The following is a 20,625-nucleotide window of genomic DNA, read 5'->3' as shown; positions in this document are numbered from 1 at the left end:
CAGCCCTGAACTATGGCTGGTAGATGTCCAAGCACAGGAGCTTTGTTCCCAGCCAGCACCGATGCTCCCGTTATGCAGAGGGAAGGTTCTGGTGCTCCAAGAAGAGCCCCACAGAGGGGCTGTGAGGGGATAAAAGGGAGGGAGACCCCCGGTGGGCTTTTTTCTTTTATCTTGTAGATGAACCAGATGGCAGGAACAGCAGAAACCAAAGGAGGAGCACGAAGCCTTTAAGAATCAGATTGCTAAAATGCAGGGAAAACTGAAGCCAAAAACTAGGTCTGGACAAAGCAGAGCGCCAGAGTGGAAAAACAAGCACTGGAGGAGCTTAGCCAAAAGGAGAAAGAATAAAATAAAACATCCCAGTTCTTCGATTCAAAGTCCAGCTCTGTGCTTTTGGGGGAGGAGACAGAGGAACTGAAGAAGGGGCATTGAGGCTCCTTTGTAGCTGCAGCTGCTCTCAGTTATTGGCCCCCATGCACCGTCAGACAGTGGAGAAAGCCTGCAAATCTCCCCCAGGGTGTGAAAAAAGGGCAAGTGTCATGAAGAGTGCCCACGGATCCACCACACAACTCGCACACCCCAGCAGACACACGCACGGGTAGCCTGAGCAGGAAGGATTTTGGCACGGTCCTGCCGTAGCCCACAGCAGCTTGTGATTGCCTGCAGCTGCTCTGCATCGAGTCGGTGATGCCGGGGGCACAGCACGGCCCCTCTGGAAGCCCTGCTTCCCCGAGCAGGGCTCTCTGGTCTCTCTGGAGGGATGCCACCGAGTCTGTATTTTATTTGACTTTCAGATCCCAAGGCGGATTTCCATCAGGCAAGAAGACCTTGCTACGGGATGTTGCAATGCATCCTCCCTTCTCAAGAGTACTCTCATTTTTCAGGGCAAGTGCCCATAACAAGGGCCTGATGTCAGACACAGCAGCTGCAAAATGCGCTGCGCTCTTCCATTACTGACCGCAGACTGCTGGATGCTGCTGCTCCACCACCCCCAGAGGAAGAACTGGAAGCCCCTTTTAACACCCACCCCCCAGTTTCAGTAAAGATCCCATGACACTTTGTGGAAAAAAAACAATGTTGTATTTGATTTACAATTAACAGGATTTACAAATAAAGACAAAGAAACAGATTAGCCATGAAATTAGGATGCCTTTGTTGATGAAGGAGTAGCTGGCAAAGCACCTTTATGCAGCAGTAATGTACCTCTGTCCTAAACAGTGTAAAATAACTTATAGCCCAGGCAGGTTCAGGAACGATTATACACAAATACAAGAAGTTCAAAACAAAACAAAACAAAACAAAACAAAACAAAACAAAACAAAACAAAAATAAAACAACCATAAACCAACAAACCGAAAAAACCTCCCAGCCTTGTACTAGTTCTGGTGAGGCTTTCGATTTTTGGAAACTGAAGGAAAGGTCCGCTCACAAACATCAGGAACTTTCCAAAAAGTACTAAAAATAAAAAATCAACAATGGGGAAGCCGATTGTATGGCAACCTGCTGGGCACGACAGCGGGCGGCAGGAGCTGTGTTAGCTTGCTGAGGATAAGCAGTGGCCAGGCGCTTGGCGGAACAAGGAATGAACTTGTACAGATGGCAGCGCTTCGTTAAAATGCTACGTTACTGCCAAAAGTCTTGAGACAAAAAGGAATAAAGTCCTCTGATGTGCAATACAGCAATTGAAGAAGACGTACCTAACTTTCTGATTTGTATGTAGCTTACCTATATTGTAAACGCACGCTTTCAGACAAGATATTTAAATTTTCTTTGCTATGGGTTATGGTTTGTGTTTGATCAAATGCAGCATTCCAAGGCTCAAAATTGACTGAGTGGTTTTCATTACATGGGTATATGATTTTTTCCAATATCATACTAGTATTTTACATCACAAATACAATAGAAACAAGTGATGGTATTTCTAGGACAGTTCCAAGATTCAAAAAAAAAATCATCAGAACCATTCTAAAATAAGATATTATACAGAATCAAATCATGTTAAACAGCACACTCTCGGCAAGCAGCTAATTACAAGCATTCTGCTGGTCATGTTTTTCACACAAAAGTCATTCAATAGCACATAAATATTTCTTTTTCCGATCTGCTTCTTTTTACAAAACCATTCATCAGATTCACAGAATTAGTACAAGTAAGGCACATTAGCATATATCATAAAACTCACAATAATAACAAAGAGTTGTAAAGATTTAAGGACTAATTCTCCATTACAGTGGTTTCTGAACCAAATGAGACTTCATCAGTAGAACCCTCCTTACAGGCATGACATTGCTTTTGTTTCTGCCAGCTGTGGTGGGTGCAATTCTGTGCATTACCATGGACATAAATAATTAACCTAAGAACCATGTGTGGTAGCAAATCCCATTTGCGGACCTCGCGGAGAAATGAGACGCATCGTTTACGACGTTCATGATGAGCACAGATGAAGTTTTAGAACTGTGTGGACATCAATTTCCAGTTATCGAAACAAAAGGGGATATTGCATGGTTCTCTGAATATGCCATTATTTTTCTAGTACAAATATTGCTTAAAATATAGAGGATGCTATAGTATTGAATTTACTTGCATAATGTAAATGCTGATGTCTCGGATCCTACGAAATTAAACGAACTACAGACTTGCTTTCTTCCACCCCCCACCCTGCCCCCAGCCAAAGGATTTTCTTTCCCACAGAAGATTCATTTACACACAACACAGATTTTAATTAGAAGCATAATTTACATTAAAAATTTTTACATTACACCTCTGCTATCAAAAAAACATGAACTTTTTCATTTAAAGTTGTAATTATACATTAAAAAATAGAACACTATTTCCTTAATAGGAACAATGAATTTGAACATCTTTAGATCAGATTTCTTTATTGCGGCTTTTGAGTCAAAGGTCAGTCACTTTATTCTCTAATGCAGCTGCTATTTGCTGTAAACGGAAGGCAAGCTGCATTTTTTGTGCAGCTGGATCCTCTTCAAGTGCATTTATAATCTGGAAGAAATAAACACAGAATGTTTAGAATCATTTAGCTTAAAATATATGACACCATTCCCAGACCAAGTGTTTGATACTGCTTTGGTTTTCCAGTCTTTTGCACCAAAGATAAAGTCCATCTACGAGGCTCCATGCTGTATTTTTACATGAAGACAATAAAAATGATCGTCTCCATTACTTTATCTAAGTTACTACGATGTTTCCCATTATGCCAGGATTCAAGCAAATTAATAGGTAGTACTTTATCTTTTGAAATATTATGTTGCAAGGCGGAGCAGGCAGGGAGAAAACATCAGAAGCATTGACTTTACAGTTATGTAAGAAGCTGTGGTTTTACTTACAGCACATCCTACAAGGCTTAAGGGTCATTTACCAGCAGTAACTAAGCCCCATCCCCATGAGATTTGGTTATGAGCGCCTCCTGGGTGGTCCACGCATGGGCATAGCTCAGAGCAAGGAAAAGTCTTGTCTGTCTATAGGCAATATATTGAAGAAAATGGACTGGTCACAGTGTCAGGGAGCTTCTTGAGGTAGAGCTGAGACCCTGGGCTGGTAGAACATAGCTCAGGAAGCAAACAACTCATCGGAGGAGCCCCCCAACATCCTGCACACAGTCTCTGCTGTACGGAATATATACAGCAAAGTATGACTCTAAGACACCAGGGATTTTAAAATGAAAGCTAGAAAAGGTCAACTGTTATGAGAAGGCTTTTCTTCAAATAGAGTTTTTTAGGGCTTCTCAAGATCAAATTTCAAAGGTTTTGAAAGGTTTTCATTCCTACCATCCTTCAGGGAAACTTTTCCACCAACTATTAGATTTCTCCATTAGGAGAATGTATTACATGGCAAAACTGTTCTTTTGCTAGGACTGGCTTTATTAATAAAAGTCAGATGCTGTCATCAAGCAGAAGGCTTTACCTATGCTTAAATACTACCTAAAGTTTGCAAGTACAAGAACTGGAGAAATCGAGTCTGCCTGTCGTTACCTGTGGTTCTCACTGCTTTACTGACAATGGAGGTTAACGCAGTCAGTACCAATCTAGCTAACAATTTCCCTTCTGAGGACTGGTACAGCATTAGAGTTTCAAACAGTGGAGCAAATTTGTTTAGAAATCATTGACTTAATGGATTTGTTTTTAGAGCATGAAAACATTTTTACAAGACAGTTAATAAACTCTTATTACAGTATTTAAATAGGGCCTAATTTAATTTGATATTGTTCCCTTCATTTAAACAATTATACCTAGCTGTAACGCCTCAAATCAAGACTAAATAATTCATGATTATCTCTGCTGGTGAATATAACTTTCATATAAATGTGGACAATTAGAGCATACCCACTTAGTCATTGTCAAGCCCTGCAGAGCTGTGCAAGGTACAGCACATGCTGGCAACCACCATTTCAGCAATGAAGATAAGGGCAGCCGCAAAATGTTCCAATTTATGCAAATTAAAACATTTTTACGGAAAATAAATAAGCTTGATTTATTTTACTGAATGGTTCGTGACGCATTATCTCCCCAACTCTGAATTAGCAGCCTTTTGATCAGATGCATCTTGTTGTTATATGGTGATGTATGCAAAAGGAAGGGCTGCAGTTCTGCTTTGTGGTTTGCTGGCTTGCCACTGATCAGCTCTGACAGCTGAGCAGAGAGGAGGCTCTGCCTGTGCCTGCCTCCAAACATGAGAATCCAGAAGCCACGACTGGGTGCAGGGACAGGGGAGTATGGAAGAAGCAGGAATTTATGGTTCGTCTGTCTCACAGGTTGCTTGAGTGCTTCTACAACAGGTCAGGCCGCAGAGATCACAGAATGGTTTAGGTTGGAAGGGATCTGAAAGACCACCTGGTTCAACCCCCCTGCCATGGGCAGGGGATCTCCCACCAGCCCAGGTTGCTCAAAGCCCCATCCAGCCTGGCCGTGAACACTTCCAGGGATGGGGCATCCACAGCTTCTCAGGACAACCTCTTCCAGTGCCTCACCACCCTCACAGTAAAGGATTTATTCTGAATATCTTATCTAAAGGATTTATTCTGAATATCTTATCTAAAACTATGTCTTTCAATTTAAAACCACTCCCCCTTGTCCCATCACTACACTCCCTGGTACAGTCTCCCCCAAGCTTTCCTGTAGGCCGCCTTTAGGTACGGAAAGGCTGCAATGAGGTCTCCCCAGAGCCTTCTTCTCTCCAGGCTGAACAACCCCAGCTTTCTCAGCCTGTCTTTGTAGGAGAGGTGATCCAGCCCTCTGATCATCCTTGTGGCTCTGCTCTGGACCTGCTCTAACAGGTCTATGACTTTCTTGTGCTGGAGGCCCCAGAGCTGGATACAGCACTGTGGGTGCAATCTCACAGGAGAGGAGCAGAGGGGGAGAATCACTTCCCTTAACCTTCAGACCACGCTTCTTCTGATGCAGCCAAGGATATGGGTGGCTTTTTGCAGATATTCTGGAACATGTTGAAAATAAGTTTCCTCAGCTCTGGGGATGAGGAAACCAACACCATCAGTTTGGCCTGTGTGTCTCCAGTCATTTTTCCTACTAATACCAACTGAAAGTAGTCTCAGGATGAGCTGGTTTCCCTTGCTTACATCTGTATTTAAAGCTGTGAAAAGCTGGCTGCTCCTGCAGAAACCAGCTGCAGTGAAGCTGCAGATGAGACACTGCCTTTGCTGCTAAATATAAGTGAAAACAAAAACTGTGCTGAGGTGCAGGACCAACTGAAGAGAGCTCACATGTGCTGTACTCCTTTTTTTGATTCAGCATCTGTTCTTACTTGCTTTGATTTAATTCTGAGAGTTTTCTGGAGGCATTCATTTCCATGGAAACCTTTGAATAAAAGTTTCCTTCTCTCTTTTTGTTTTCAGATTAAGATCGGAGAGCCACAGCCACAGCCCAGCAACACTGGGATATTCTTTGTCCCCCTTTCCACAGGGCCTGTAGAATCCAAGAAACACTTTGGGCTGAATCTGTAAGCTTCCTTTTGAATCTGACTATACTCAGCAGTTGCTCTGCTTGGGTTTACCTTGGGCAGGCACTTCATTTGGCACAGCAAAATGGGGACGGCAGCATGCATGGAAGTTTTAAGTGCATCTTAACTAATAAAAAAAGGCAATGCCCCATTCCTACAAGCAAAACAAGTTTAATGGATTGTTCCTAAAAATCCCCACCAAACTACTGGCTTGAAACCTTATATAGCTCTGGCAATTGCTCGGTGACGTTCTAATGTCCTAATTCTTAGGCATTAGGATAGCAGAACTGAAGAGAAAGGATTTTTAAATCTATTTCTCTTTCAGATCTCATTAAGCAATCACTACCAAAATGAGATAACCCATAGTGAAGCTGTTCATTTCTAAGAATATACCCTTAGGCAGTGTAATTGCCAAGGAAGGCGTGTAACTGCGAAGTTAGAGCTTTCTGTTCAGCACTGCCTTTACCTGATTATCCAGGGAAAGTTAGATTTTAAACTTTTTACTATAATTATATTAAAAAAAAGAAAAGAAACCCCACAACTTACCTCATCGTAGTATTTGTTAGTGTACTGGTAGAGTTGGTGTAGAGCCACGAGTGTGTTTAAGGAATCGGTATGTGCCTGTTAAACAACACATGTAAGCAGCAAACATCAAAATTTCATCACAATTGAAAGTTACACACATGCATGACTGCAGGATACAGCACACAGTCCCATTGTCAAATTCAAGCTCTGCATCCTGTAACTCTTGCTAAGTGATGCTGAGGCAGAAAAAGGGGTGAGAAAACTTTTGTTTGGTGATTTTTAGATCAAGCTTTTCCCACTGGTGTTTTTCTGGCCTGTCTGCAGCTCTAGCACAGGAGGTGGAAAGTATTTTGAATTTTGAATGTCAGACCACAGATTACAGCTGTAACATCTGTTAACAACATGGGTACGTATAACTAAAGCATTCAGTCAGTACAATCTACATATTGCTGAGATACTAAACATTGGTTCTGTCACTGCCATGTCTGTTTGAAATCATTTCTTCAGCTCTGTAACTGCTTGAAATTATTCACACCTCACTATAGGGAAGGTGTAACTCATCGAGATAGTAAGCACATGTACATTTGGAAAAAGCCATTTGAATCATGAAGATGGAAAGGGGGGCGGGAGGAAAGAAAGGGAGAAAGAGAGGAGAGGGACTTTCAATGATGCAAGAAATAACCCTTCCATTACCTCTCCTTTCATTCTCCCCATGACATTTAACTTGTGTAGCAAATGTGCTCTGACTGTCTAAACAGATGTTTCTCATTCAAACGTATAGGATTCAACTCTCTAGCTATGCCTTTAGTTTTTTAAATTAGTTAAGAAAATGAAGAATTGCAAAATACTGCTACTGGCACAAATGATTATCCAAGTTGTAAACAAGCAGAGAAACATCCATCTTTCTTTTTCCTACAATAGTCACTTCCAGAGCAGGTCAAAATTTGCAATGTTCCATCAGTCCTTTCCTACTTACTTCTATCATAATTTGCAATGTAAATAGAAAGGATCAACATATTCTGCTGATTTTAAAACATTCCTTTGATTTTACTTTTAATGACCAAACATTTTAATTTTACATACATCTCAAATTTTATAATAAATAAAATGAACTGGAAAATGAAATGTCACTGCAGATGAGTTTCATAGTGACTGAATGAAAACAGAAACATCCTCACGAGGACGTTAATCTGCAAAATGTTAGGTCCTAAGGGCACTGAAATAAACAAATCACAAGAATTCCCCAAACATCCTTGTACCACTAGGACTCTTAAAATAAATTAGGCAAATGAGCAAACCAGCCAGTACATACAGTATCTCTTTGCTCAGGCTAAACACTTTCCTTTCAGATTGGTGAGAGCTTCTGCAGGTTCTCTGGGTTAAATCGAGTGCTTTGAAGGCACAAGCCTGTTCTAGCTAAGCTAAGCAGCACAGCAGACAGGCTTTTTCAAGAATGAAGCAGGTTTTGTAGTGTCTTTTCTCCCCAAGTCTGAAACCAGAGCCCCCAGCTACCAATCAACCCCCTCTGCTCTCCTCCATCACAGGTAACCCCCAGTAACCTATACTGTGAAAAGAAGCAGTGCCTATCGAGCAGGCATATGATGGGCTTCTTGTGTGCAGTGTAAAGCAGAAGTATTGTCCTCATAGAGACAGCTCTAAAATGCACTATATGTAACGTGTGCGACTTCCCTTTCATTTCTGGAGTCAAATTGTTGCTGTGATAGCAGTCTGAATTCAGCCACCACTTGTTATCAGCATGATCAATGCTAAAAACCCTCTCGGTGCTGTGGAGAGAAAACACCTTTCAGCAGTGTTGTAATTTTTCCACAATGGATGTGAAAAAATTCAAACACTTTACTCTGGCACCTACATCACTCAGAGAGATTTGTGACGATAGCCATTCTTGGTTCCATTCAATAATCAACACTTCAAAAGGCTAAAAAGCACTACACTAAGCAGGAGTCTTTCAGAGATGTATTAAATAACTCATTTGATGCTTCAACATAGAATAAACCCACTTGTCGAGTTAGAATGAGAAGACAAACAGTGCTATACTTGGCTTCAATTTCAGGACAAGGAAACTTAATTTATTCTTACCCTAGAAATCTCTGCTAAATGGGTATTCATATCTTGGTCACTAACTGGCACCATCTGACGAATGCCTTTGTAGTAACTGCAACAAATTAAAACAAACTGTCAGTTGGTGAAATACACAAAATTTTCATTTTGCATTTATTTTAAACATGCTTCCTAATTGCGCAGGAGATGTTCCACCACAACAGACCAATGCTTCATTTAGTCATGCTGTCTCCGAGCAGTCATTAGTACTTGATACCCTTGCAAGAAAGGCAAATCACACCTGATTACACAGGACCACAACACAGGAAAGAAATCTATTTATAATCCAGCTGATGATTGTTTCATGTCTTCAAACTTTTGAAGTCATCAGCTGGGAAGAGTTGAGTCCTTTAGCGGACCTTCAGTGGTACTGACAGAATTCCCAAATCGGTAAATGTTGAAGTCAGAGCCTGAATAGAAAAAATGTCTCTGTGAAAATGTTTTCAGGATTTGATCCCTATTCAGTTATGGAAGTGCAGTGCTGGATAGACAGATCATGGGTAAGAACAGCTGTCATGCAGAACAGCATTGTGTTCTTTCCCAGATAACTCTGTCCATCTGCTGGCATAGACATGGACACGCATTGGGTCACAATGCCACTCCATGTCAACACTGTGAACACCACTGACAAGGGAATGTTTTAATGTTCAGGTGTAAAATTTTTAACATTTGGCAGTTGACTTCAACTGTGTCAGCATTCACTTTTCCTGTTACTAAGTACATTTACAAAGGCTTAAAACCCTAACAGCTCTCAATCAGCATGAAAAAAGTCTCTTTATACTTACTCTTCCACCATTTTCTTATAGTTAGAGATTTCTTTTGCGTAAAGTAATTTATTACTTGGAGAATCCTGAAAAAAATATAATAGAGAGAAATTTGGTTGATTTATGAATGTCTCTAAGAAAAAAGCATGAAGTCAAGAACTCAAGATCAAGCCTTCCTAATCACATGCACTTGAGCTTTGTGGATATTAACATTCTGATGCTTACTATTATTATTATTAAAATTTACTTCGGTAAATGGGTGGGATTATTTGTCCTAAAAAGATGAAGTTTACATACGGCACTATTTGTCAAGTTTGACAAATATATCAATGGAGGATAATTCTAAATTACAGTGGACGTGAAATAACTATTTCTTAAACTTGTTTTTTATAAAAGCAGTTGATATTTTCTGCTTTTTAGGAACTCAGTTGGCAGACTACACAGTAACAATGACATGCTCACCAACCTGCTAAGTGGTGAAATGCTAACTTCATTATAAAACCAAAAGGAAACTATCAATGCTGTATCTTCTTAGAGAATGGGTATTGTTTTAGGACAATGCCCCGTGTCTTGTCAGGCATGAAAATAGTCAGGATGTAGAATGCAAATCACTTACTCTGCTTAATTTGTGCTCTGTTCTCGTGCAAGCATCCATGAAAGTCTGTGCAATGACTGACAAGGAAGCATCCACTACTTCGTGAACATGAACATCAAAGATGAAATGGGGATTTTTCAGTATGTTTACCCAGAATCTAAGAGGCAAGCTGCAAAGCAAGGAAAAAGGTAAGAAAAAAACACCTTTTACACAATAAATGTTATACAACAAGCAAAGCACATGAAATTAAATATGGGTTTTGCGTTTTGATCTTCTCACTACAGTGAAACTTAATTTTATATTTCAACAATTACCCAAGCTATCTTTTGTCTGGTTTTCATGTCTGGAAATGAAGCCTTTGTATCTCACACAGAGAAATGAGAAAAGCTTATTTGAGAAGAATCCTAAGTGTCCCCAAACAGCAAGAGAAGATGTCTGAGTGGTTAGAAAAACTACCTGAGTAACATTTTATTAGATTTTGTGCTTTGACAGGTAAATCTAGTCTCTTTTGCTTCTTGCTTTCCTATTCTCTGAGGAAAGATGAAAAGCAAAGAGGTAAATCTGCCAACGGTTATCCCATAAGTAGGTATAATTTTTTGCAACTTCCAGACTTACAGGGAATCCTTTTGATCATATGAACATATTATCTCAATTAAAATGATTCTGAGAATTACAAATGAAATTTACTTTGATTAGTGGTAAGAGTGACAGCACATACCTGGGAACTACAGTCTCATTTCCCTGCAATGTAATTATTACTCTGTTCATACCTGTTTGTTTTCCAGATGTGAATGGTATCTTCATCCTTGATGTCATGTTTTTCTGCTTGTTCATCAAGAAAATCAAAGAAGTATTTCACAGCTGGTGGCACCACATGGTTTGAGTTGAGCACACTATGAAAGAAGTTATCTACAAACTGCTGAAGTGTTCCCTAAAAGTGAATTTAAAAGAAATTTGCATTACAAGCTGAACTGAGTGCTATCCTAGACCCTTTTTTCCTTCAGTCCAGTTGCAGTTACTGAAGGTCATCAACGCTGAGTGCCAGGTGATGCAGGGTGCCAAGTGACAAAACAAACAAACATACAAACAACTTCTTAATGAATTGACTTTGCAAACAGCCCAAACAATAAAAAACTTCTAGAGAACAACTTTATGTTCTAGTCTGAAAGGCTCCGACTTCATCCATTATCATCATGCAGTTAACATGGAAAGCTGTGCTTTCTGCCTGTCTAAAGCAGCAGAATCTGGTTTCTACAATAGATTTACAATTCAAGTTCATTGTACACATAAATAATTGCTAAAAAATTTGTAATTGTTTTGCAGCTTCCCAGCTCTAGAGCATCATGTACCACTACAACAGAGACTGAGAGGAAGAAGCACCAGTGACCATTTGACCTGTTGCGCAGGGGAAAGCACTTGGGTCTCATTAGATGCCCATCCTGGTCCAGCTCCATGAGCTCCACCAAATGTGAAGGATGAAGCATCCCTGGGAGGACTGCATTTTTGTCAGGATCCCTGAACCTGCCAGGACCTTAAAGACCATGACCTCTGAGACTGTCCCTTTGTGAAGGGTGCAGTCTTCTCTTTCTCTTCTTCTCTTTCCCAGTGAGAAGATGACCTTGTTGAGGCCACATGCAGTCCATCCCCACTCAGCTGGTTGGCCCTATGGACATGTTTGAAGGGCTGCATCTTCTCTTTCTCCATCACTCCAGCTGCCAGCCCCAAAACTGGGCAGGGACTGAGCCCTAAACCCCTGTGCTGGCAGTGCAGTCAGGGAGGACACTTCACCAGTCCTGGGCTGTATGGGCAGCTGTGGTCCCAGTCATTGCACCTCACCGGCTCTGTACAAGTTAGTAAAGCTCCAGATTGGCAATGATCTGCCAACTGGCTATTGGGAATAGAAAAGGGATTTGTTAACAGAGAGATATTTGTTAACAGAGAGATAAGAGGGATACATGCATCTTGCTGGCTGCAAGTCTGTGCCATCCATACACAGACTTTCTTTCAGGTCCACTTTCACACTTGGTCAAATGGCCTTAGCTGGAGTCAGGTCACTCCCATTTTCATGAAGAACTTGGTCTTGGTCATTAAACACATTATCCTAAGCTCCTTCTGCAAGGAGGAATCCTTAGCATAATTATTTTGGTTGTGATCCATTCTACAGTATAAACACTAAAAATACTCTCAAAGGACTATTACCCTTTGAAAACATTTTTACTATTTTTCTAGATAATACTGCAGCACTGGAAACAAAGAATGGGGAAACAAAAGGCTCTGTAGCAGTATGTAAAGCATTTGGTTTAAAATAAAAACCTACAGAATATTATTTAAACAGGTGGCACAGAAGAGAATATCCATCTTTGTCTTGCAAGAAAAATCCTCATTTAGCTAACTCAGAATTATGGTTCTCGGCTTTCATCTGGAGTTAAAATTTATCTCTTTCCCAGCAATGTTCTTGAGGGCATATTAATCACTTGAAGCTCTGAACACAAGCTTGCATGTACATGACAGAGAAAAATTTCAGCCAACAGCATGACTAATATTTGCATCATTTTCTTTGGTAACAAGTCAAAATCTATAGAGGCACAGTGTAACTGTGACATCTGACCCTTACCTTCACAGACAGAAGTCTTGTCAGGTAGATTTCTGTAATAGCTTTGGTTCTCTCTTTTTCTTTCACACTGCCTCGCTTTGATTTGCCTTCATCAATTTCATCTACTGGCCGAACTAGATGCCAGACCTTATTTTCATCTTCCAGAAGTGCATGCCCTAGAAACAGTAATTGCAATAATTACAAAAAACTCTCCCCTGAAAATAATTATGAAATAATCATGCACATCAGTACCTGTAAGACCCTTGCACTCTATCCTTAACTTACCTTTCTTTTTGCCAAGAGGACCTAGATTACTTGGTTCCCCTCTAACAACCCAAGAACTGAATTTTCATAAATACACAAGTATTGCTTTATGTTACAAGAGGAGCACTGAAGTAGGGTTGTGGCTTGCTTTTGTTAAGAACAAAAAGGAGAGGAAGTAAGTATACAATAAGGAAACTCCTCTTCTGTCGTGCGAGCACAGTATGCACATTTTTTGGAGATCTACACAGTGAAATACTCTACCCCTTGGTGAACAAGATCAAGCTACAGAAACTGAGCTAGGTCTGACCCAACAGCCCCCATAGAAAGGACAATCTTAGCCTGCTCTGGGTACAACACATGGTATTGTAGAAGCTCTGATGAATTTGGCAGTGGCAAATTCACTTGTTCTTCCTTTAAATCCTGAAGTATGTGTTAATATATCTGCTTGGCATAATTCCAAAAAGTCAACAGTGCTTTTCCAGTCGAGGTTACTGCATCAGTGCATTTAAAAGCATTGATGTTTTAAAAACATGAAAGCTATTTTTCCCATAAAAATTGTGATTCAGCCCTCTTACACAAATTATTTTGCAATACAGCTCAGTTTTATGCATTAATATAAGTATATGTGTATAATGTAACTGAATTACAGTTACTGTGGAGAAATATCAGTTTCTAATTGCACAAATTTTGTCCTTTCAAACTTTTGGCCACAGTACTTTATTAACTAAGTTCCTCAACATCTACATTAAATTAACCAGATGTGTGTTAAATATTTGATATCATAGAAGAAAATAACATTAATATGTAATCTGGCCAAGGCAACACTTCCACATGAATCTGTTTCATATATTCTCATGGAAAGCATAAGCTATGCAGGCTTCTGGTGCCTTTACTTCCTTTTGACCAGGTAGATCTTTTAGCCAAGGAAAAATGAGATATTTAATGCTGTTGTCCTTTGGAAATCCTTAATTTGACTTGGAAGTTCATGTGCATGAAGTAAGAAAGAAATAAAAGCTATTGTTTTATTTTGAAGCAGCTGTGATTTCACAATTGATGCCATTCATAACAACCGTTTGCCAGTGCAGTAAGAACTGCTGATGGGCCTGAAGTTTGAAGTCTCTTTTGCAATGCCTGTTATTTACTCTTGTGAATAAGTGGATGAAATCACACAGTAAGAAAAGAAACTAAACCATGTCAGTTGTTTGGTACACTTCTACTTCCTCCTGTGATTCAAAGGAATTCATCCTGTCTTTGCCCTGCTGATGGTGCGTGGCCTGATTTAACTTTGCAGTAAAGAGAAGAAACCAAGGGGGATTCCACTAAGGTTACTTGCCCTTACATATGGCTTAATTTGGCGTGTTTGTTCAGCAACAGAAGAATTGGCTCCTAGTGAAACGATAGCTATTTGATAGGAAAGTAGGGTGTAAAGGGAATGCAGCTCAACCGGATGAAGTTTTTGCAAAACAAAGATCCCAGTTCATTGCTAAAAATAGCAGCAAGAAAGAGGAAGAGAAATGCAGAAGAGGGGGCAACGAGACGTATCAGCAGCACATTGCTAGGAGGAGACCAGACTTCCGGGAGATAACATCTTCCCAGTGGAAACCTAGGGGGCGAAGGAAGTAAAATATAGGGGAGAACATTATCTTTTGTGGTTGTAGTAGCCACAAGATGCATCAAGCTGTAAGTGGAGAGAGGACTGTACCCACTGGGTCAAATGCTTCCCCCTGAATGCCTCCTCCTGCCCCTCGTGCATTCTTTGGCTGATACAAGATGGCACGAACCAGGTGGGGACATGGCAGAGGCCAGTTGGCTGGTGGCGACCAGCATGGCCCCCTCCTGCTGCATGACCTGCAGCAAGCTCGCTCCATCCTCCCCTGAGAACATGCTGCTGCTCTGGGTGGGTGGAGGAAGGGCTGTCCTACACACATCTGCTAATCAGTATTTCTGATCTGCAGCCCTCTGGCTATTCCACAGCAGAATAACTGAAAAAAATAAAGAAATAAAACCCACGACACCAACCCCTTCACAAAAAACAAAACAGAAAGAAATACCCAGAATAAGTTTTCAACAGAACACGCTGCATTGGCTTATAGTTCAGTACAGAAATCCTAGCATAAAATCATTGAAACCATTCTCCATCTTGATACAAATTAGTAATTGCATTTATTATCTCCAGAAGCAAAGGATTCTGCATTTAATTTGTCACAACTGCCAGCTTCCAGTGTCTTCCTGTTAGAAGCTGTGAATCAAAAGCAGCATGGAAGCAATGCCAGGTTTTAGAGCAACATCTCTGAACATGGTTTTACATTTTCGTTCTGTGCAAAGCCTAGTGCTTTGGCAGACAGTCAATGGCTTCAGCTGACATTTCTCAATGCAAAAGGTGCAAGTTAATGAGAGACTGGATAAAAGGAAAACCACTTCGTCACAAGCCTTATTCATAGAGCAGAGATAGGATTTCTATTTATTCCAGCCCTGTAAATCCCTGTGTCATATAAATGCGTATGTGTGGGAGGGAAAGCCTCTGATCCTCTCCTCTGCCTTTTATACACATAGCATCTCACAAATCACTGTCGCTGTGGGCTCTTGCTTTGCACTAGCTCTGTAACATTTTATAGCTTTCTGAAAGAACAAGTTGGCACCAACTAGCTCTGAAGACCCTTAGGTGTTAAAGAAAATGGGCTAGCCTGGCACAAAATGTCGTCTTCCCAAATCACCACTGCACAAGACAGGGTGTGGAGAAGAAACAAGGTGGAAGCTGTCTTCACTCCATGCTTTGGGATCTGAGCTGTCTCTACAGATATTTTTCTTTCATGAATGAGAACCCTCATGTGACAGCACTGTCCCCAGAAGACTGCTTCTCCTTTACAATGTCATATGCCACACATATAGCTAAGGAGTCTGTCCATCTTGGAGTACAGATCACATGTGTTCAAAGAGCGTCTGTATACTGAATAGCTAAAGATGCATTTGTAGAGAAGAAAAAAAAAAAAGGAAAAAAAAAACACAAACAAATAAAAACACTTAATCTGGTCCTCTGCTCTCTCACACAAAGGTGTGGGGAGGATGGAAGACTGGGAACCCACATCTGGAGACTGATCACCTCTTGGTGTTAAGAAGGGAAAGCAAGCTGAGGACACCATCAGGCTCCATCCACTGATCTACTTCTTCAGAGTGGAGGTGAATACCACCTGCAGTTATCTCAGCAATCAATGCAACTGAACTGAAGATGGACTAGGAATGGACTCCTCACCTTGCTGCACTTCATTGCCCCCTGTATTAAGCTGAATGTTTTATAAAGTGAAAAATCCGGGTTGGCACCTGCTGTGATAGAGGAATAGCCACCACTTTTCCAATTAAAGCAAACACCTGCAGCAACGTGGTGAGAGGATAGCAGCAGAAGCATAGCCATAATCGTTGGGAGAGAACATTAAAGGATGCTGGTAGAAGTTTTGACAGGAAGCATCCAGGAGGAAAGACTAAAAAATAAATGGCAAGCAATTCAGCCTGTCCTGATTTCCTGGCCAACACTCAGCACTAATGAAATGGAAATCTGCACACTTGTTAAATACCAATAATACATGTCAGAGCTATCAGCTGAGAGCCATCTCCTTGAAAAAATGTACATTTCTGGTATATTATTTCCAGTCTGACTGCTGAGTATTTGGAACCCATTCAATCTAAGATCGCTAAATCTGTTTAAAGGAATGAAACTATTAGGTGAACCAATGGCTTTTGCAATCAATGCTAGACAGAGAAGTATATCAAATGGGTTCATGAAACGAAGAATGATCTCAACAATTATCATTCCATAAATCTAATTTCCAACTCATGTAAAATAACTGAATGTAAGGATAAAAATAAGAGAAATCGAACATCTAAAATGTAAAGGAAATCATGTGACAAAGAACACGAATTTACAAGTAAATATTTCCATTAAAATCTGAGCACATTTTAGGCTGGAATGGATATTGTGTTTCATGAGATTGTGAGATAAAGGAAATTGGTCTAGACAGAGTACCGACACAGGGAACTAAAAGCTTTGAAAGACAGGTTCTAAGCTGACACGCTGTCTCCAGCATTGAGAAGTCCAGCTTATTGTAGCAAGCAGCAGTATTAGGATTAAGTAACGGCTGTATTAGTGACATGAAAGAGAGGAAGCATTTTAAGGTAGTTCCTGATACTAGCTTACAGTGGATTGAAAACCTTGAAACAAAGAAATCAGGGAAAACATTGAATCTAAAGAGGTAACATATGGAATGAACACAACTAGACAACACAGCCCAGAAAAAAAAAAAACAAAACAAAACAAACGAGCAAACAGAGCTGATGAAATAGTGCCTGCCATGGGAGAGAGACACAAAATATGCATGTGCAGAGATGAGTCTGCAAAGCAATATAGTTGTAAAAAGCGCAATACAGAAATTACATCAGATCCATTATGTCACAGAGCAGGGGAACAGGTCTGTCCTGTGGTTCTGAATGATGCGTTCAGTTCTCAATCTAGTAAATGGAAGAAATTCGGAAAGGAAAGTAATAAAGGGAAGAAGGAAGGAGAAAAAGAGGTAAAGCTTTGGAAAGATGAAACATATATTATGGCTACAGATGTAATGGGATTAAAAACCAAAATATCCAGGATATGTTTTCTAAGAGCACTTTCTATTAAGCTGGGTTATGGACTCATCAAACGAGTTATGGTTAAAGCCTCATTATTTCAGGCTTTTATAACTAGGACATCGAAAACCACTGCAAGCATATAGAGGACAACACAAAACAAATACGCCTTATATAGTTTGGTGGGAAATATCTACTTCCATGGATTTGCTCAGTGAACAGTATCAAGACAACAGTGTCATTGCCTTTCTGTTGGTGGAATTCTAGTCATTTTGGGAGGTAGGGCAGCCCCAAGATACTTACTTTCCCCTGGGACATCTTGCTGATTATCCTCTGGCTGCTGGGAAATTCCCATTTTTGATAAGATGAGTGTGGCACCGTCTCGGACCTTTGAAAATACAAGCACAGGGACGTTATTCAAAAGAAGTAAGCATGGCTGGACCTCTTAACAGCTAAACTGTTGTTTCTGTAATCTTTTGCAGGATATCTGGACCTATGATAAATGTTGCCCTTCAAATGCCTATTAGGCAACTGGGTCTGCAATTCAGAGCAGACTGCCACCCATCTCCTTTCATAAGAGATCACATCAATACCTCCTCTGAGATTACTCAAAATGCTAGAAGCACTTCCAAGACATCAACAAGACGTCCGTGGTTCATCAATCCAGTGTGAGGGCCCTTTGTACAAACATGGATTTTATCATGAAGAATCAGAGCTGTCTGTTTCTGAGAGAAAACTAACTTCTACCTTTCCTAACCAGGATATCTGTTTTCAGAAAGGGATGAGTAGAATACAAAGGCAAGATAAGTGGACTGCATGTGTTTGGTAGTACGCACAATATGAAACTTAAAACAGACGGTACAGAGACATCAACATCTGCTCTCCTGACTGCGTTGCTGAGCAAACCAGACCAACCCAAAATCTATTTAGCAGCAGAGCAAGGACAAAGATAATTCTCAGGGGTAGGAAGTGGCAGAGGAAAGAAAAGAAGAGATGAATATGAGACCCAGCAAAGGCACAGGGAGCTTTTGAATGTTGAAAGGAGAATTTGGATTTGGACACTGCAACAATGATGAAAGCAAAGTGCCTGCATTTAGGTAATATGTTTTTGGTAAGATGTTTATGCAATATGTCCAGACCTAGCCTTTCATGCGCCCCAAGTTGTTACTGCCTAGACCCAGAGCTAGTTTTTCATTTGATTCCTTATGTACCACAGAAGTTTCTCTACAAACAAATAGAGATTTTATTTGTTACTAAAGAACAGTTAACAGATGTGAACAACTGCTCTGAAACACCTCCTTACATTATAATGCATCAGTGTGTTGATACGTTTCCATCTGCCATCTTTTTGGGATGTTAAATCCAAGTCTGAGAGGATCTGTGCAGTCGAACCTGGACGCCACTCTAAGGAGCAATTAAAATGAGAAAAAAAAACACAGTTTTAACCGTGTGCAAAAATAACTACTCCAAGAATGTTTCAATTTAGAGAACCACTGACGCATTGTGGAACATTAAAAGTAATTTGGCACATGTCACAATGTGTGTTATTTATTGCTTTGGCCTTCATTATAGAAGCTTGCACAAACTATTCCCAGCCACGTACATGACTTCAGATCATTTTCCATGGAAAGTTAAATTCCTTTGCATAGAATACTACAAGTACATACAATAAGAACATGCTACCAGACCAAAATATAGGAGTAGGATTTTCTGTGGATTGGAAAAGGCATAAAGGCATTCTTAAGTAATTTACTAAGATTTTCTGAAGAGCAAAAATTGCATTATCTACTTTCAGGTTAAGGCAGTAATGAGGATATTGCAAAACTACTTAAACAGAGCTTCTATTATGAGATTATTAGGCCTTTTAAGTTACATCACTTTTTTTTTTTTTTTTCCTTTTTTTTTTTTTTTTTTTTCCAGAAGAGAAAAGCAATTCTAAAAGCCTTCAAGGAGGATGAGTTTCAGAGGCTGGGTGGCTCATCATCTCCTAAAAGTGCAACTCCTCTAACTTATAATTTTTTTGAACAATCATTAGAAAGGCAAGTCAAAATCAGTACCGGTTTCTGAAATTGCATCATTACTTCTCCATCAGTTAATTGTCCATGCTGTCATTATCACATTAATTAGTACCTGAAATACTGATTCTGTCAGACATGAATACATTTGTGCTAACAGTCATTAACAGGCTCTTTGCACACTAATGACAGTAGACCAAAACTTTAAGAATTGGGAAAAAGAACTCTATAGGGAAGCATTAATTTTTAATGCATATTAAGACTGTGGAAAAATGCTCTGTATTTGCATCCAGCTAAATGTGAGTTCAGCTCCCCTCCCTCCTTTTTTTTTTTTTTTCCTCCAATGTTGCTTCTGTAGAAATTTTTGGCAATGGGAAAAGTCAAAATTACAAAACACATTTCACCTATTCAATATAGGATCACTAGCTACCTACCAAGAGCTACACTTTCAGCTTTTGGCCACTGAGAACATGGCAGATTTCGATAGACTTGGTCTATTATCTTTTCCTTCACTTGTGTTATGGTATCACAGTTAAGCACTTTCACAGGTGTGGAATCAGTTCCTCCGTCTTGTACATACACATTTACTGTCTGTAAAAGAAAGAATATATATGGTTAATAAGACAAACCAGTGCTTGAATTACCTCTAAATCTAGTTTTCTGGATAATTTAAATGCAAACCATATTTAAAATTCATTGTGCAATGATTATTGCACAGCAGCACGTATTTGCAATGTGACTGTGGATTCCTTGAGAGATCCTTCACTGTTATGCAGCCAACCAGCTCTTTTAATTCCAGTTAATTCTTCCCATTATGACTAAATATAAAAGCTGTAGAATAGATTTGCTTATGTCTAATATGATACTATTACTGAGTCTTGGTAATTTATTAAAATTTAAAACAAAGGGGAGGCAAAAGTACAAAACAGCAGGACCATTTCTCTTGCAGCCTGATAACTTGGGACACAGCGAAGCACAAGTCATGCAGTGCCTAAATTTAATGAGTTACCAATAATCACTTGAGCTGCACTTTTCTGAGCTCCTAGAATACTGTAGCTGAACAATTTTGTCTTCCTTTATGCTATCTTTGTAGTTCTGGTTTTACTTCTCGTTGAGCAGACTGACTGTACATATGGTGATTTAACATGGCTCAACTGATGAGTAGTGACT

At 40.0% G+C, this 20,625-nt stretch overlaps 1 protein-coding gene across 6 annotated transcripts in view; it reads right to left on the bottom strand.

The window, feature by feature from the left end:
• Window positions 1-1,057: 1,057 nt before the first annotated feature.
• Window positions 1,058-20,625, bottom strand: part of PLXNB2 (plexin B2) — a 257,534-nt gene continuing 237,966 nt past the window's right edge. For all 6 annotated transcript variants that reach the window (XM_084516756.1, XM_084516753.1, XM_084516754.1 and 3 more), the window contains 10 exons: window positions 19,890-20,046; window positions 18,744-18,844; window positions 17,744-17,828; window positions 12,587-12,741; window positions 10,743-10,903; window positions 9,994-10,141; window positions 9,399-9,463; window positions 8,593-8,668; window positions 6,517-6,591; window positions 1,058-3,000 (listed from right to left, as the gene is read on the bottom strand). In XM_084516756.1, the coding sequence (XP_084372882.1) occupies window positions 2,896-3,000; window positions 6,517-6,591; window positions 8,593-8,668; window positions 9,399-9,463; window positions 9,994-10,141; window positions 10,743-10,903; window positions 12,587-12,741; window positions 17,744-17,828; window positions 18,744-18,844; window positions 19,890-20,046 (1,128 nt within the window). In that variant the 3' untranslated portion in view covers window positions 1,058-2,895. The remainder of the gene's footprint in view (window positions 3,001-6,516; window positions 6,592-8,592; window positions 8,669-9,398; window positions 9,464-9,993; window positions 10,142-10,742; window positions 10,904-12,586; window positions 12,742-17,743; window positions 17,829-18,743; window positions 18,845-19,889; window positions 20,047-20,625) is intronic.

Source organism: Aythya ferina (assembly GCF_964211825.1).
Source record: "Aythya ferina genome assembly, chromosome: 1".
Classification (NCBI taxonomy): Eukaryota; Metazoa; Chordata; class Aves; order Anseriformes; family Anatidae; genus Aythya; species Aythya ferina.
This window is presented reverse-complemented; position numbering and strand designations above follow the sequence as displayed.